The sequence below is a fragment of the Netta rufina genome (assembly GCF_964035555.1).
Source record: "Netta rufina genome assembly, chromosome: 10".
NCBI lineage: Eukaryota > Metazoa > Chordata > Aves > Anseriformes > Anatidae > Netta > Netta rufina.
The window spans coordinates 4,699,038-4,717,506 of NC_140133.1; the positions used below are offsets into that span (position 1 = coordinate 4,699,038).

At 36.5% G+C, this 18,469-nt stretch overlaps 1 protein-coding gene across 1 annotated transcript in view; it reads left to right on the forward strand.

The window, feature by feature from the left end:
* NUP210 (nucleoporin 210) overlaps positions 1-18,469 on the forward strand; it is a gene marked incomplete at its 5' end in the record, with an annotated part of 64,933 nt that overhangs the window by 16,252 nt on the left and 30,212 nt on the right. The window contains 10 exons of the mRNA XM_084292701.1: positions 1,777-1,909; positions 2,744-2,902; positions 3,367-3,435; positions 3,747-3,853; positions 4,897-5,037; positions 6,263-6,400; positions 9,914-10,069; positions 13,211-13,409; positions 14,689-14,834; positions 17,459-17,680. Of these exons, the coding sequence (XP_084148827.1) occupies positions 1,777-1,909; positions 2,744-2,902; positions 3,367-3,435; positions 3,747-3,853; positions 4,897-5,037; positions 6,263-6,400; positions 9,914-10,069; positions 13,211-13,409; positions 14,689-14,834; positions 17,459-17,680 (1,470 nt within the window). The remainder of the gene's footprint in view (positions 1-1,776; positions 1,910-2,743; positions 2,903-3,366; positions 3,436-3,746; positions 3,854-4,896; positions 5,038-6,262; positions 6,401-9,913; positions 10,070-13,210; positions 13,410-14,688; positions 14,835-17,458; positions 17,681-18,469) is intronic.

The following is an 18,469-nucleotide window of genomic DNA, read 5'->3' on the forward strand; positions in this document are numbered from 1 at the left end:
CTGAGTTTTTCAGTTCTCTCTGTTAACAGTATGGCTTTTTCTGTAATAGCAATTACACACACAACCATCTCAGTTGTTTGTAAATCCTGACTCCAATACTTGGCATTTTTCTAGTATCAGTTCAGTTTCATACCTAAAAAATCTCTTTGTATAAAGCGTGTTTTGTTTTGTTTTGTTTTCTGAGGTTCAGCTCATATCTGCAGTCTGGTTTTGCAGTTTTGTTTTATTACATGTTGTACTTAAGTCTGGCTTAAATAAAAACATTATCTTGGACTGTCAAACCTGCACCTGTAAAAAGTGTTCTGTGGAAATATTCTAAATCAGTGTAATACAGGTAATGTGGCAGAAATGGTAGGACATGTTGAGAAATGTGTTTTTGTTACAGGTTTAGCCCTGATAAATAGTTCAGATGAATATAGTTACTCTAAAATTATACAGTATTAGTCTGACTCAATACTTTTTCTTGAGTGCTTGTAGCTTGGTTGGTTTTCTGTTTTAACGTTTTTCTGAATTAGTTTTGAATGAATACTGTCAGTGCAATTGAAAAGATATTACTGCGTTTGCAGTTTTTTGGCTTGTGATTAATAGTTCATTTAAATCTTTCATTCTGCCAGACAACACATTTTCAGTGAACATCCCTTGAGCAACCACGATATAACTTACACAGTTTAAATTATAAAACTGTATGTTGTCTATTGTATTTCTAATGTAATAGACCAGTGAGTTTGATACAGATTCCTTAATGAAGTTTTAAAGGATCTCTTTTATGGAGCTGCCTTGTTTTACAGTAGGCAAAGAGAATTTCTGTATGTCTAAACAGTCGCCATGCATCTGTCTCAAGTATTCCTATATCATTCAGAAGACTAAACTAAAATGATGTCCAACACAGACATGTTTTTCTTCAGCCTTGCACGATACTACTGAACCATGCATAGATTGGAATTGCTTCTCCATTTTGGTTGCTGGGGAGACTGGCAGTAAAGAGAGAATAAAATCAAAGAAAGTTGTTTCTGGAATGTGTCCAGAAAACTTTCATTTCACTTTTCCTTTTGAACCATGTCCAGATTATTCCTCCTTTGCCTCCGTTTCTCACTTTGAAAATGGGTGGTGATAGTGAGTATTTGAAGTACAAGGCATGCTTCATTAACGTTTATGCTTTGGAGATCCATAGCTTCTAAATGGTACAGGGATCTAAGTCATCGCCAGGCTCCCCGATGCTAAAACAGGACTTAGGAAAAAGAGTGACTAAAGAAAGTTGTGCTTGAAATTGTGACAGTGGATGAACACAGCTAAGCTACTGCTGCGAAAGCAGCTGCATACTGCCATGCAGGATAGGCTTGCACAGCGGTATTAATGCAAGTGCTGGGAAGATACAGGAGCACGTTCAAGAGCAGCATGGCTGGCTTCTGTCAAGCACGTGGTGGGCATCGCTCTGCATGTGCCCGTCTGGGGCTGAAGGAAGATCCCTGGTCCCTTTGAGTGATGGGAAAGCTCTGACAACCTCCTGGCACACAGAGCATAATTTGAACAAGTTTTGTTGTCTCTTTTGGATTAACTTCTTTTTGGAGTTGATGCATAGAGCAGATCTACATACAGCTCATTGTCTTCTGCATTTCCCTGTCTTTGCAAAACTTGAGATGATAACAAAGAGCTACTTACAGGAAGTAATATCTTTCATTATAGATTCTAAGCTATTGCTGCATGTTATGTTTCAAACAAAGAAGTGAACTGCTTTTTCTTTTTTTTTTTTTTTTTTTTTTTTTTCTCAATCAATAGCATGTACATCCTGCAGAAGTCAGATTGCTTATTTTGGAAAACATCCTTTTAAATCCGGCATATGATGTTTATCTTCTGGTAGGAACATCAATTCAGTACAGAGTTCAGAAAATAAGACAAGGGAAGATTACAGGTTTGTCCTCTTATTTGTTTGTTTTTAACAAGTGTGTGAATTTTTCACTGCAGAGAAATTTTTAATTGGGTTTCGATAGGTTTGTTACTATATAACAATCAACAAAACAATGAAGGTTGTTTTTCTAAATCACAATGATACAGCCATTTAGGATTTCTCTCATAAAAATTATGACTATAAAGGATATAATCTCACAAATTTGTTGAGTACATGAAGGTAAAGGTAACTTAGAATAGGAGCGAGTGCTATCATAGAAAGAAGAAACTGTCTGATTTACTAATTAAATTTAGTTTAAGATTTTTTTATAACAGGGAATGTTTTATTGACAAATGGATTTGCTCCATTTCTACAAGTGTTGGTTAGCTGGCTCTACCTCCACTTAAAGCTGTGGAAGTTTGTAATTACATCCCTTGTTTACAAGGAGCCTGTGCTGTTGATAACTTTCCTTAAACAGAATGTAAACAGCTAGATGCAAAATATTTGACTAGGCACATCAGCAGCTTGTAGAGAAGAGTGAAGCAGCAGAAATCATCAGTAACTTGCAGAGAGTAACTTCACCACTTTGGAAGCTGGGAATGAATTGGATGTTAGGTCTGAACAGTGGGATGATACCAGTTGAAAACTGAAGCTTCAAAGAAATGAAAGTTAGGCAAAGTAGCTCATTTTGTGTGCATGTGTACTGAACACAGAAATGCTGTTTCGGTAAGACATTAAAAATACTGATTTAATGCACGCACTAGGCATCAATAAAAATTAATCAGCAATAATTAGCAGCATCCAAACACTGACACACTTGCTTTTATTGTTTCATATGTTGTCTTGTTTTATGTGCAGAATTAATGATGCCGTCTGATCAGTATGAGCTGCAGCTCCAGAACAACGTGCTTGGCCCTGAGGGAGATCTGTCTTGGCCGGTTGCCCAGTTGGACCAGGCAACATCAGTTGTAACTGCAGTGCAGCAGGGACAAACTAATCTCGTACTTGAGCACAAGAGTATCCTTCCTAGGTGATGCTTTTCCACCCAGATCCTTGTGGCAGGAGACAAACTTTCCACCATTGGCAGCGCAAAATGATAAAATTACTTATATTTGTACTGATAGCCTTGAAAATCAGGAGCACCTGATGGAGTATAGAGAGCAGCACTGCTGTGAATTCAGTCTTAAAAGCATTGCCCAATGCCTTGAAATATTCTAAGAAATCAGGTTGGAAAAGATCAGTTAAATCATGTCTGTTTTCCTCAGTCAATGTGGGAATGTGAAAGGGCTTTATTTAATTTTTGTATTCAGATCAGTATTCTCTGTTGGGATGTCTCCAAAATGCTCGGTGTCTTTGAGGATAGCGGGGGTAACATTTATCATTAATATACAATTAGCTCTATATATCTCAAGGGGCACCCCTAGAAACATGCTGATCTTGACTTTTGTCAAAACTTATATGTTCCTTTACTGAAACTTCAGGTATTCGCATGCAAGGGGTTTCCAGGTTACCAAACAGCACTATATATGTTGTAAATCCTGGTTATTTAGGTTGGTACTGGCTTAATTTTCCTGATTGCTTAATAGCGTTTCTTGTCTTTGTTCTTTTGTTGGTGTATTTCTGTGTGTATATATACCCTTTTAGTTCTTGTATGACTTATCTTAGAAAAGTCATTCATAAAGTTAACTCAATGTGAAATGGGTTTAGTAGTGAATAGTTATTTTCTTTCAACTCTTTAATCAGCAACTTAAAACAATTAAGGGACATCTTAAGAGCGTGGCCACCAGAATTCTAATGCTTTTATTCATTACAAAAAGAGGAACTGAACAGTCTGTGCCGTTCAATATTTTCTGTTTTGTAGGTTTTACGATTCATCCAGGTGACAGATGGGTCCTAGAAACAGGCAGACTTTATGAAATTACAATCGAAGTATATGATAAATCGAGCAATAAGGTGTATTTATCTGAGGTAAGTGAAATGTTGATATGCTTCTGAGTGTCTGTCTCCTAAATTCTGTCTGTATTTTAAATTAGTTGAGCGGTTTGTTTATGTAGAGCTATGACTTTCAAAGCTGCATGTTTTCTTTCCCCTGTGCTTTTTTTTTTTTTTTTTTTTTGTGGTAGTTCATGTGAAAGTGCCCCTTAGAGTGTAAATGCTGTAGAAAAACTGGAAGAAGTGTGCTTCACATGTGTAGCATAGGCCCTGCACTAGAAATTGCAATTGTGGAGAGGCAGTACTAATGTTGTACTTCATCCACTCCTCCACCTACCTCCCCCAGTATAATTTTGTTACCTGTAGAGGCAGTCTTTCCTATTGTAAAAGAACAAAGCATAAGATAGGCTTATTATACTCCTGAGAAGCTAGCTGATTCCTTTCAGTTGATTATGGGAAAAGCCTAGATGATTAGCTAGCATTAAAACACTTAATTGTTTGGGTAGTCAAATAAGATGAATTTTAGGTATTAGGTACCAAATATATTGTGTACTCCTTAAAAAAAAAAAAAAAAGATTTAAATAGTTCATTTGCAAGCAGAATAATTTTATTAAATGATTGCTGTTCAGAATATTGAGTTTCTGTGACTATTAATTTATTTGTACCTGCTTCTCGAGATATAGATTTGAGTTTCTGCCAAATCTCAGAAGATATGTGTTACTGTGGCAGTATAATCACATGTTCTTTCACTTTTGTGTTGAAGAATTAAAAAGTAAGAAATTATTGTAAAATCCGAATTTTTAGTGCTATATATATTGCTACTTCTGCACTAAATTACATCTTGTGGTTATCATAAAAAGTACATATTTTCTGTGGAGTTAATGATGTGTCTGAAAAGTATAGTCTTGTTGAAGGATGGAAACTTTCATAGGGTAACAGTTCTTACTCAGTTTCAGATGAGCTTCTTTGAACTTTGTTACTGTAGGATTTTCTCATTGATTTGTTGCTAATGTTTATGGCTGTCTACGGCATTAATGCTAATTATCTCTGGTGATGTTTATGTAACGTTTTGATTTTAGAATATCAGAATTAGTACAAAGTTCTCTGAAGAGTATTTTGAGATCCTGAAGTCGTCTATGAATGGATCATATCATTATGTGAGAGCAATAAAGAAGGGTCAGACCATTATTGATGCTGCACTGACATCAGTAGTAGATCAGGTATGTCTTTACAGAAAACTGTTCTGCTTTTACCATTAGGCTTAAAAATAATTTACTTACACAGTAGTGACTATAGTAGATGGCAGACCTTGTAAAAGGAAAGCTAAGAATTGCATGGATCTAAGCCATCGTTGTTTAAACAGATTAAGAAAGTCCTTACTTCAGGAAAACTGTCAATTAAGTCAACAGAGGATTTGCTTAAATAAAGTCTGTGGGATTTTGCTACTGAGTGTGTGGCAAATACCTATTAAACTAGTGGTGCACAGCACTTATGTTTTTTTTTATGGCAGATACCTTATGTGGGCACATACCATATCCTTGTGCAGGTGCAAAGGTCTCCTCACATTCTGAGTGAATTTTACAATTTATTGTGGTAGGATCATCAGTGTCATACCCTGGCCTTGTTCCGCATTCAGTTACATTTGGAAAGTTTTCTGTCATTTGGTAAGTGTTGTTAAATGCTGGAATGAAAATCTGCCAAACGTATCAGCCTAAAAATTTCCTCAAATTAATATTCATTAACTTTCTGCTAGTTGCGCAGGCTGCTGAACGTATGGCTAACTAGGACACGTGGTGTGAAAGTGATTTGCTTTTGCTTGAAACTTGGAAAGATTCAACACTTGAACCCATTTGCTCTGAAGTCTTTTTAGTTATTCCTTGAATAAGATTTGATAGGTCCTTGTGTATGATACACCATGCTCATTCTTTGTGTCAGAGAGGTATTCTTGAATGAAGTGAGGTCTGGTGAGAGCTGTTGAAGCTTTCTTTAGTAACACTAGCAAGAAACAGTATATTGTGCAGGTGGGTTATGGCATTAAAATTACAGCAAAGTTATAAAGGCCAGTGTTTCAGGATGGACTGAGAAATGGGTCTTTTAGGCAGAGATTCAGTTTTACCTCCTGCAGAGTAGAATGAGCAAGGAGTAAATGCATTCATGGAGTTATCAGATTAGTTCTCCAGATGAGAGTGTATTTCCTATTGCTGTTTGCCTTTAAATAAGCATGGACACTTGTATCTCCATAGTAATATTACTCACATAATTGAATAGCACACATCACTGCCATGAGCTTACTATTTGCTCACAAATAATGCTGTTCATAAGGGACGCTTAATTGCTTTCTTTTCTATATGAGATGTTTTCAACATCTTGTCTATATATGACTAAGCATTATTCGCAGGAAGTGCTATGATGTCACTTATAACACTGTACTGTTAATTTTTGTAGGATGGAGGAGTACACACATTCCCAGTTCCAGTGCGAAACCAGCAAGAAGTTGAAATTTATGTTCCAATAGTTCTTTCACCCAGCATTTTGACGTTTCCCTGGCAGCCAAAAGCAGGAGCCTACCAGTACACCATACAGGTATGCCAAAGATGTATCTAAATGCAGAAAGGATTGCTCAAGCAGATGCAGTGAGGCCTGTAACTACTTCAACTACTTACATAGAATTGACATCGAATAATTCAGGCACAGTGATATCCAAACTTTTATATGGAGGAATTTTGTTTTGGTTATATTTGTAGGAATTAATGTGTAGATAAATAAATAAACAGCCTTTTACTTTTTACTTTTCACCTGCTTCCAATTCCCTCATGAGCCACCTGTATGTGCACACAAAGAGTAGTTTGAAATTAGAGAAAACATCATATATATGAAATTCCGTGCTAATAATTAGAGACTGACACTTTCTGTAAAGGGATGGAAGTATGAAAATGGAGTATCAAGAAACTGCAAAAGGTGTGTCGAGGTGAATGAGCAGCACCCTGCCAACCTTTTCAGTCAGTATCCTTCACTCTTGTCTATCTCATGCTTGTAATAAAAAGTTACAGGAAAGGAAAGATAGTTTCACTGATGGTATTGCCTTTTAAAGGGACCTTGTTACATTTCTTATGCTCTGTTTGCTCCAGTGTTGTCAATCTTTCCCGTAGGTTTTGTAAAGCAAATGATCTGTCTTTTAGTATCTTGTGTATGTTCTACTGGAGAGAAGAACCTCCTGCTTTTTGAGCTGAGACTCTCACCTCAATGCAGTATCCTCAAGATCCTGTGCTCCATGCACAGTTCCTGCCTCTCCTTTTTAGCACGAAGAAGTGCTGAGTTTTGAGTTTATCATCTACTAGAGAGTATACAAAAACAGGCAGCAGGACACATGGTGTTTAAAGTAAATATATCAATCTTGTAAATATAAATTTGCATTCTCTAGTGCAAATGTGAAGTTATTTCCATTGAATTTGAAATTGTCATCTGCATTTTTACCTTTTGTGGGATTAGTTAGAATTCATTCATGCCATACCCAACCACACCAGCAGAGTGTGGTAAAAATTCTTAGTACAAATATGTATTTTCAGTACTTCATCATAATTTCTGCTAGAACCCAGTGAGGGAAAGTAAATGTTTTTTTTTTTTTTTTTTTTTTTTCCTGTTTTCCACCTCCTTTGTAATTCTATTCTTGTCTCGCCTTATTTCATATATATAATCAAATTTCTCATTAGAGAACACTCGTTCGTGTTACTCAAATAATCTGTATCAATTAGCTTCCTTTACTGCGATTTTTTAAAATAAAAAAGATCTTTTTTTGACACCCAATATTTAAATTAGCTTGTATTTACTGAAACTGGGATCACTTTGTCAATGCCCAGTCAACAATACTCATGGTTGTTTAGAGTGACACACAGCTTGACTATTGTTCCTTCTTGCACATTAGTTTTTTCCTTCTACTTGGTAGATCTTGAGTCAGGCTATACTAAATCAGTGAAGAGACCTGAAAATATGATGAAAGAGTTTTTTGGATCTAGCCAGATTCTGCTTATAGTTAAAGTAACTCCCTCCAGATGGTATCAGAACGACTTCTAGGTTTTACTTTCTCAGCTGTCTTTGTTGGTTCCTTTATTCATGTTTGTGCTAATAAGATGGCTTCTGCTGCAAACATTTAGTTAAAAATAAATAAATAGGATGAAGTTATTTCCTTACATGCACTAGAGAAGTGAAATGGCATTTTATGAAGTACATGGATTTCAAGCTAGAGGTTATTTTTTCTAGTGAGGGCGTCACCCTCAGTGGTAACAGTTTGTGAAGTTCAGCTTTGGATAACAACTAGGCTGAAGCAGAAGTTGGCTTATTCTCTCTTAGAGAAAACTGACTGCTTGAAAACAAAAGTATAGGAACACATTTTGTCTGTATGGCAGGGAGATGTGACGCTATAGTATTATCAAGAATTGGGCTATTATTATGTGTTCTGTGTTCTGCTCATTTCCCTGTTTTAATTGAAAATACAATTACAAAATGTTCTGAACATTTACATTCCTTAGCAAAACATTTCTTGCTGTATCTTATGCATCATCTTCTTAACTATTCATCCACTTGTCTTTGTTTGGTTCTCTTTGTGTAATCAGATTGTGAATGTGTTCATAGAAAGGAAAAAGGGAAATTATCCTTTTGATTTTTCTGGTAGAAGCTATTAGGTAAGCCACTGTATAATTTAGATTTATTTTCTATACTGTACTTCTAGTCAAGATTTATCTTGTCCATTTTTACATCAGTTTAATTATGAAACGGGCTAGAGCAAATGCTGAGGAAACTAAAGAAATTAAAAAAAAAAATCATGTTCACCTTTAAAACAAAATGTTCACCTTAGTTTTCACTCTGAGGCAATTTTGATATTTATTTTGGAGTGTGACAGTCACTTTTTTTAAACTTGCTTTAAAAATGCCTTCTCAATATACATTGACACAGTTTTATTAATGGACATTTCATCTAGCTTACAATGTTATCTAAAAGCTATATATTTTACAGCATTGTAATGATTTTCTATAGTAACTAGTGTGTAACTAGTGTTTAACATCAAGGAAGACAATTCTCTGCTTATGCTGGCTAACTGCTTTTTGGCCCTTGACTTTATGGAATACGAACCTGCAGCAGATACAACCCTGTGCTGTTTGCCAAGAGCTGTTTTTCAGTGTGTGTAATCATTTGTCTCTATTGGCATGGACCATAACCCCAAGTAACTAGTTCTTATCCTTCTGTGGAATAATTTTGGGTTTGTTGTTTTTTGTTTGTTTGTTTACATATGTGTTTTTGTGTGTGTGGTAGTGTTGTGCTTTTTTTTTTTTTTTTTCTTTTTTTATGGGAATCTGCATGATAAACCTGAGCTTATAAGTTTGGCAGTAAGTGACTCTTCCCTTGACGCTTTTGTGGGAGTGTAGCCTGTACATCTCGCAGACCCTCACAGTGCTCACCGCAAGCGTGGGCAGTTCCTATGCATATTAGCTGATTGGTTGCTGGATCAGCATGTTTGTCGAATGGCTGCAGGTAGATGTGCTTATTTGCAGCATAAAATCAAAGAAGTAATGCCAAGAAAATTTTTTGTTTGTTTGTTTTTTCTCCCGTTATCCCGTTCCCTCCCTGCCTGCCCTGCTTCTTTTCTTTTCCCTTCAGATAACAATTCTCATTGGCAGAAACTAGTCAGTACAGAGTATCAGGTTAGCAGCTCTGAGATCCAACATCATTAGATCTATGCTTTGGCTATCAGTAACTGAAAAATAGTGGGAGTTTTCAGATGTACAATAATCCCGTGTGCCAACTTGTGAAATCATATGCTGAGTCCAAACACTATCAGTTTCTGGGAGCGTCAGATTCCTGCAGCTGGGAGGTATATTTGGGTTAGTAGCACTGGTGAGTATGTAGGATATGGGCTTGAAGAAACCAGAAAATAAAATGAATGAAGAATGGTAATCTTCTCATTTTGTACTTGACCTTGTTTATTTGATAGTTCTGAGGTGTTATTTTACTTATATCCTCAATAATAGCATTGTTCATCAGTGTGTTCCTGGCTTCTCATGCAAAATCTTCAAAGCCTAATTTTTTTTCTCTGTATTCTAGGCACATGGTGGAAGTGGAAATTTCAGCTGGTCCTATTCTAACCAGGCAGTTGCTACGGTGACAGTCAAAGGAGTAATGACAACTGGAAGCGATATTGGCATCAGTATTATTCGGGCAAATGATGTTCAGAATCCATTGCATTATGGAGAAATGAAGGTAAAACTTGGTTTTCTCTGGCTGCTCTTAAATACAGCTTTTGGAAAATAGTAGAAGTTGAGAATCCCATAGGCCTTCTTCCACTTTCCAAGATTTTCCCAAGAGATTTTCCTGCCTGCCCTGGGGCAGGTTAAGTGATTGTTTTCAGAGTTTATGCTTCTTCAGAATCAATCTGTCTCTTCTGTATTAATTGTAGTCCCTTTTATGCCTCCCTCCTGATTTCCTTGGTAAGTCTCTTTTTTGTTGAAAGCTCTAAGCACAATAAGTGAACAGTTGTTCTCTGCTGGTCTAGCTATCTAAGCAGACAAGCCAAACTAAATATATTTTGCAGGGTAAGAGGTGAAAATTTTCCCTTGATATAAAATGACAGGTATCATCAAGATGTGCAAGGAAATTCCTGCCTGAAGAAGTGACTGGGATGTTATACAGTGCCACTTAACAATCTAGGTACTAAAACTGGACAAGGAAAAAATAATCCTTTAGAAGACTAAAAATGGAAAAACATACCTCCTGAGAGGGGGTGTGCCTTCTCTGTGTATATCATACCCTATTCCTAGCATTTTGTCGGGGTGGTAAGTGTGTGATGAAGAATAAAGAAAATACAGGAACAGTATATGTAATTACGCATAGGGCAGTGTGTGCAAGGATAGGTGAGGAAGCTGCTCTGTTCACTACTTCCTGTAAAACTACAATCTTAAATACTTCAGCATGTTATTGATTGGGAAATATTTTGTTGCATCCTTTGGATGCAAATCATTTTCATTAATGAAACTGTGTCAGTGCTGCCTGTCAAACTGTTTGGAGCTGCCAGACACTTAATGTGGTAGAATAAAAACAAAGTATTACTGTGTTTTGTAATTACTACTGTGAAGCAGTACTAAACTACTTTCACAAATTCAGATGCTTTAATCTATGCTTTAAATCTACACCTCTTGCAAAGACCTAAGCATTGGAATGGAAATGTGACTGAGAAGAGGAATTTTGCTCCTGACCTCTTTAAAACCGAGAGTATACTGAGCATGTGTGACTAACCTGAGAACCAGAAATAATTTGTCTAACTGCATGGTCATAAATGAAATAGGTTTGTTTGTGCCATGCAGATACTATTGAGGCTGGCAATCAACCTCTGTCTGGCCAAGGCTTTAAAATGATGATAGTCCTTGTTTCCGAGGGAGCACAACAATTGATTTAGGAATCATGTCTTGCAAGCCTTGGGGCAGTGCACCTTCCTTCCAGTATACATGCATGTAATTTAGCAGCTGGTGGGGAACAAGCTGATTGCCTTCCAAATACGTAAATTAGCTATACAAAATACCTCATAATTTTAAAGTATTGCCATGTGTAGCACTGCTGTTATTGTTAAATTGCACTTCTGTTTTACCAGAGTCCCACCTGACAAAAGTGTTAAAAAATATATATATAAAAAAAATATATATATGTATATACATGTGTATATACATATATATATATATGTATAAAATATATATGTACAGTTTTTGATCAAGACTCCCAAGTCTGTCCCAGAGTGAAGAGAGAGCTATGTAGGCACACATCTCTTTATTCAGATGTTTGTGTTGGAAAAGATACTTCTAACAAAGCTTCACTTGGAACTACTGCGTCTGCCAGTGTTGCTGCTGTTGGGTGTATCTTGTTGTTGTTTTGTTTGTTTCTTTTGGGGAAATTAGCTTGTGTTTTTTTCTTGCATGTGTGTGTGCTCAAATTGACTATATCAGTTCAACAAGATGGATTTGAGATAGGTACTACACTTCTGCACTTCATGCTTGGTCTTTAAATGTCTTTAGTCTTCATGACTGGTCATTAAAACTAGAGTTTAGTTTATGAACTTGCTCTGAAGTAGCTCCCCGCATGACCAGGTTTCAGCAGTGAAAAACAGTGACAGTTACTAGCAAGAGATGCAAGAATGAGGGCTTTCAGTTAAAACTTCTTATCCCCAAGCATAAGTCAAAGCCTGAAGACAGAAAAACGTACTTCTCTCTATGTGAGCTTTCAGAGCAGTGTATTGCATAATCCAAATTGGTTATTTTTGAATGCCTTTGTTCTTGTGCTAGGAGTTGCATAGAATATCTTTGAAGGATTCTAGTTACTGACCTCAGTGAGCAATAGGAATAGTCAGCTGTGTTCAACAAGGGTTACAATAGTAATTCTACCATATGTTTCAATATTCTGTCTTTCAAGATGTTTGCAGCTGGTTAGGAAACTAAGGTATTGCAAATGAAAAGCTTTGATCATAGTGATTGCTAGGAAATAGGCAGTCAATCTGTGGCAGTTTCTTTAACAGTAACGGGAAAAAATAGCAGCAGATTGCAATAATAAATAATATAGCTAAGGCTTGTTCATCAACATGTTATATACAAGAGCATGCAAGTTCAGTTTCTGCCAGTCTTACTTCAGGAAGTAACCCTTTTAATTTCAAGGTATCTCTCAGATAAGCATTACTTGTGGAAGCAGAAGGTTGTAAGATTAGGCATTAGAAATCTGGTTACTTATTTTAGATTTCTGACATTACTGGGGAGACCTTTGAGCCTTGGATGCCTTTGGAAATGTTTTGCCAATAGAAATGCACAAAAAAAAAAAAAAAGGCAGTCAAATAAGCTCATGTGAGAAAGGGCCATTAGTTCCCCCAGCTTCTGCAGACCTGCTGTGAGAGATCCAGGCTGGAGGCTGGGGATACTTGCTGACTATGTCAGGTCTAGCTCAAATATTTGCCTTGTAGAAGTCAAGCTTGGATGCTTGAGCTGGCCCAGTTGGTTATGGTACCTCCTGAAGATAACATGCACCTTAATCCTCGCTTTATGATTCATGCAGCAGAAGGGAGAGTTGTGCAAGTAGCAGTAGAAGGATCCCCAGGCTAATGAGAACTTGAACTCTTAAAGGACAGGAGCACTAACACAGTAAGAAGCTTTCCATGGCCTTTTTTGATACATTTCTGTGGTAGGTAAACACAAAAGCAAGTTTGAATATGAGAGAGAATACTTTAAGCCATCAAAGGGAATCAGCAACTGAGACATGACTACAAGAGGGCTAATTAAAATAAGGAGAGCATAGTGAAGTCTTCCATTTCACCTGGTGCCTTCCTGCAGATTTGATGCACCTCTGTCTTATGTTTCTTTCCTCCTTCAGGTGTTTGTAACTGAACCTAGTTGGATGGAGTTCACACCATGTCAAGTTGAAGCACGTGTTGGCCAAGTATTGGAGCTGCCCCTGAGAATTAACGGCCTAACCAATGTTGAAACAGGCGAGACAGTCCCACTGAGTGACTGCTCACACTTTGATCTAGTTGTGGAAGTAGAAAACCGTGGCGTGTTCGTGCCATTGCAAGGTGATTTAACCCCACCCCTCCCTATTTTGGAACGTAAATTAAAATGTTACTAGATCATATACCTCCTTTAAATCAGTGTTTCATCTGCTATGTAGAGTATTGCTAGAGATATGCTTTTAACTTAGAAGATGGGGATCAGAGTAGGTATGCAGTTTTATTTTGAGAATGTATTTACTTTTTTATGCAGAACTCCTTTGATATTTTTGATGTTTTATGGGACTCTGAAAGCATTTTGGCAACTAATTTGTTGGAAAAAGTGCAGTATGTCATGTCTCTACTGATACGGTGTTTTTAATATGCTTCTCTAACAAAGATGAATGTGTTTGAGGTAGGGCTGGAGGATTTGTAACACTAAGACTAAGAACTGCTTTGCCCTTCTTGCCCAGCAGTGCTTTCTGTTCTATAAGACGGTGTTTGCTTGCAAGGAACTAAGATGATCAGCTGATAAAATTTTGCCAAAGCTCTGTTGTTCTTAAAATCATTGCTTTAAGAAGTGTAGCAAGAACATGGAATCTGCATGTTATTTTCAGAAATTGCCATTAGTATTGCTTGGCTAAATGGATATTGAGCAGTGTGCTTGTTCCTGAGTCTGCTGAATTTAGTATGTTATTCAGATGTACTATTAATTTTTTCCCAGTTCCTCTTGTATGGAAGCTCTTTCCTGTGCTAGTAAGTCAGTAAAACCAGTCTGCATTGTGCCATCTGTTTGCCTGAGAGGCAGCTATTTTAAATGTCAGTGCATAATTTGCTCTTGTACTGTTTTACTTCCTTGTTGTTGATGTTTTTTCTGCAAAAAGAGGGGTGAGGGTAGATCCCCCAAACTCCAAAATGTTCTGAGTAAGCAGAAAAGTTGCACAAAAATACCTTAACTTCAACTAGAGAAAACAGAAACTGTAGGCAATGCAGCATGTTTGTGCAGGAAGGTTCGTCTGAACCATGCCACTTATTTGTGCTTAGTGATCCAGTTTCATCTTAAAACAGCAAGATCAAATTATTCCATTAAGAGAAAGAAAATCATATTAGTTTGTACCAGAGAAAAGACTCATGACCTGCTTTGGACAGGCTGAAAATAAAGAAGTTTGAGAGACATGAATCGTTCAATTGTTGGGTTTGAGATGAAAGACAGTAGTGAGTGTTCTACTTATTCAGATGGAGGGCGTGTCTGTAATTACTTCTGGTAGAAATGCTTCTGCTGAGAAAAGCTATGTAGAGCTAGCATTAAAGTGTCTAGGCATTTCTCTCCAAATATATATTTATATGTTTTTAATTTGTTTGATAGGAAGGCTTAAGCCAACTGCTGATTTTTGTAGTGGAGTCAAAGTGAAAGCTGAAACTCAAGGATACACTACACTTGTTGTTAGTTATACCCATGGCCATGTCCACCTCAGTGCCAGCATCACCATTGCTGCCTATCTACCATTAAAAGTAAGTGTTCTATTTGTTTGTAAAGCGATCTATACCTTAAAATGCCTTTAAGTGACAAATCACAACTTGATATTATGTAAGTAGTAGGGTTAAAAAAAAAAAGTTGGATGGTTGAATTGCAGGAAAAGTCTTATGCTTTGGTTTGGGTCATTGTGTTTTAATCGTCATCTATGGAGCATATATGTGTATATGTAAATGTTATATTTTTTATTATATATATAAAAATAACGTAGTGGAGTTTGTCTACATAGGTACCGTGTCTGCAACCCAGAAGTTAATTCAGTGGTGAACTAACAGATTCTTTCAACTTCTGAAGGGGAAAGTGAATTTGAAATCCTTGCCCATTTTTCAGATTTTTGGCAGAAGTCACAATTGCTTCATCTGAAGAAATACGCAGGACAGTTAATAGGAATAACCCTCATCTGAGTGAACTGCGGAGGAGTGGATATTTTGAGGGTGGAGGATAGCAAGCTTTATAGCACTGAGTTCCTCTTTCTGGTTAGTTTGCAGTTACCTGACTTCTACAAATTATTTTTCTTCTTTTTTTTTTTTTTTTTTTCTTTTCAATTTATTTTACTTTCATGTTCATCTTTTCATTGGAAGAGTAGTAAGAAATTCAGGGGTAGGGAGCAATACTGCCAGGTAAATTAAATGCATAAATTAAGTTGTTAAATAACCAAATTTGAGTATGTAAAATGCTGAAAAAGAACACTGTAGTACAACATCCAGACAATTCATTCATGAAACTGAATCCTTTAGAAATTGTGTATCTTTTTTTTTTAACAGCCTACTTCAATTAGTAAAATAACTGTTCAGTATACGCTAAATGGATTGAAAATGATGTGAGACTAATCTTTTTTCAACTGATCATTTTAAATAATTAACAATTGGATTAAGAAGGTAATAAGGGTGCAGTTACGATTCTGTGTACATAATAGTAAATAAAAGTAAACGTAGCTTATGATTTCTGCTGTAATAGTATATAAACTTTTTTTTTGCAAGAATGGAAAGCTGACATTCATATATGACAGTGAAAAGGAATGCTTTTTCCCTACAAATGAGAGAAATGTTGGATAGTTTATTAAAAAAACAGTAAGGAAAAAAACCTGAGGACAGGGTCAGTATTTGGAAATATAAAACAGTATACTTGTGCCTTCAGAGGTCAAGCACTGAATCTGCAAAACTGAATTTTAATAATTTGACCATGGCTTTTTTCCAAAATCTGGAATAAAAATTTGTGCAAATCATTCAGACTTGACTGTAATGATGATTTTAATTTTTAAAGATGCTTTTCTGACAAAAATCTTAAATTGCAGAGTATAATTCATTGAAGATGCTGAAACACCCTGAGCAGAGTGTGTAAGCTTTTCTGTTGTTAGCCGTATGAGACAGTCTCTTTAATCAGGATATTTTTCATATGTATGTCATCATTCACGTTTACTAGCAAACCCCTTAGGGCATTGTAACGCCACTTTCATCTATAAAGTAAAACGATTCCAGTGTACTTAACAGAGCCAAAATATACTGACATGGAGAATAGATTAAGTACACTTTTAAAAAATCTTTGCTTACGTATTCTGTGCTTAAAGAATAGAGATAATTTTTAAATCTGTGCTAAAATAAGCTTCACAGAGTGAAAAATTTTGCTTTAAAGTGTAGGATGGTCATTTCCATGTTCGTTTCCCTCCTTTCTATAGATAGAAATATTTATGATGCCCCAAAATGGAGGATGCATGCATTTTTCTGTCAGATGTCTATCATAAAACAATTTATAGTATAAAAAGTGAGGAAAAATAAACAGAAGTCAAAGGGCAGGCAGACACTCAAAACTAGATCTCTTGTTTTTCCCATTGGGCTTTACCTTTTCCCATTACCTTTTATATTACACGTATAACCAAGGAGTAACTGGGAGGAAAGAGGAACATTTATGCCAACTCTTCCCATGCCTTCTCTCTCTTCCTACGCAAAGGCACCTGTGGGAAGAATTGAACCATCTCTTGTTAGCTGTTATTTCTTTCTTACTAAACTCTAAGTCAAATGGGGTTGTGGAACGCACACTACAAATGGTTATTGTGTTTTAATATGTCAGGTTAATTTCTGTGATGATAAACAGCACAGTCTATCCCAGTGATGCACATCAATCTGAAATTTCTTGTAGAGGTTTGAAGTAAAACTTGTGTAAAAAAACAATTATGAGCACAGAACTGTGCTGGAGAGAGCACTGTAAAGTGAAAGGCATTTTGAAGAGTAAAACTGGATATTATTTCATTCATTAAAGTGCTGTAAATTTGAAAAAATGTATCTCTCTGTGCTCAGGAGAGTATATTCAGAGTCATTCTCCTGTGGTAGCTCTTCATGAAAGAGATGCAATTAGAACATAGTTAACTTTTCTCTGCATCCTTGGATTCTACTGAATAGAATCTGACCGGGTGGAATCGCTGTAGGTGATGCTAATCATTTTGGTACAACTCAGTTCTTAAATAATCAGATGTACAAACCACTGTAAGTAAAAAACATAGACCAATCAAAACAACAAATAGGATCTTCTAGGAAGTTTTTTTTGCAAAGAGCAGTCAAAGTATTTGTGAATAGAATCATTAATCCCTAACTGTCATTCATTCCAGACTGTTGATCCTCCATCTGTTGCTTTAGTGACTCTGGGTTCCTCTAAAGATATGTTATTTGAGGGAGGACCTAGACCATGGGTACAAGAGCCTTCCAAGTTCTTCAGGAACATCACTGCTGAGGATGAAGAAAGTATTGGCCTGTCTTTATTTGGACTTCCTACATCTCGGAATAACATCCAGCATTGGGTTAGAGTATCTTGCAAAAGCCTGGGAGAGCAAGTAAGTGCCAGAAGGTGTTTGTATTGTCCTCCATCAAATGCTGAGCTAAGACAATTGAGAACAGGCTTCAGATAGATTTATGATACCATATACCTTTTTAAATAATGAGTAGTTTTTATAATAAACCAGTAAAGAGCTCACATTAAGTACATTGTTTATGCACTTTCTTCATTGTGATGCTGGTACAGGTTTTAGAGAGTTATTTCATAATGTTATGTTATAAAGTGGTTTATGATGGGTTTATTGCAGTATAAAGCCAAGTCACACTAACCTTATGTTGTAGAATGCATTAGAACAGATAGATCCAAATAACTGCAGCTTGCTTCAGTTTACATAAACGGGAATGTAGCAGAAGGTTACTGCACTAGACTGACTCTTCAGTATGACCTGCTCCTCTGAACCAAGTTATCTGCCAGTGTAATTGTGTTTATTCAAACAAATAACAGTCATGTGAATGGCTGTAGTCATGTTCCACCTGGTCTTGTTTTCTCCAAAGTGCAGAAGTGATTTGTCCTGCTTTATCTACCTTGGTCAGTTTATGAAGCATTTAGCTTTGATTTCTTTTTTTTTTTTTTTTTTTTTCCTCCTGTAATTTTGTGAGGCCTAAGTGTTTCAATGTGGCTGCCAAATTGGTTAACTGGTTTTCTCAGCAGACATTGTACAAAGTATAGCTATTTTATACCTGAAGAAGGGCAACAAAGCCAGTGTGGGTCCGGAAAAGAATTTTTAAGAAGAGTTGCCGAAGGTACTGGGCTTGTTTAGCCTGTAGAAAAGGAGGCTCAGGGGAGA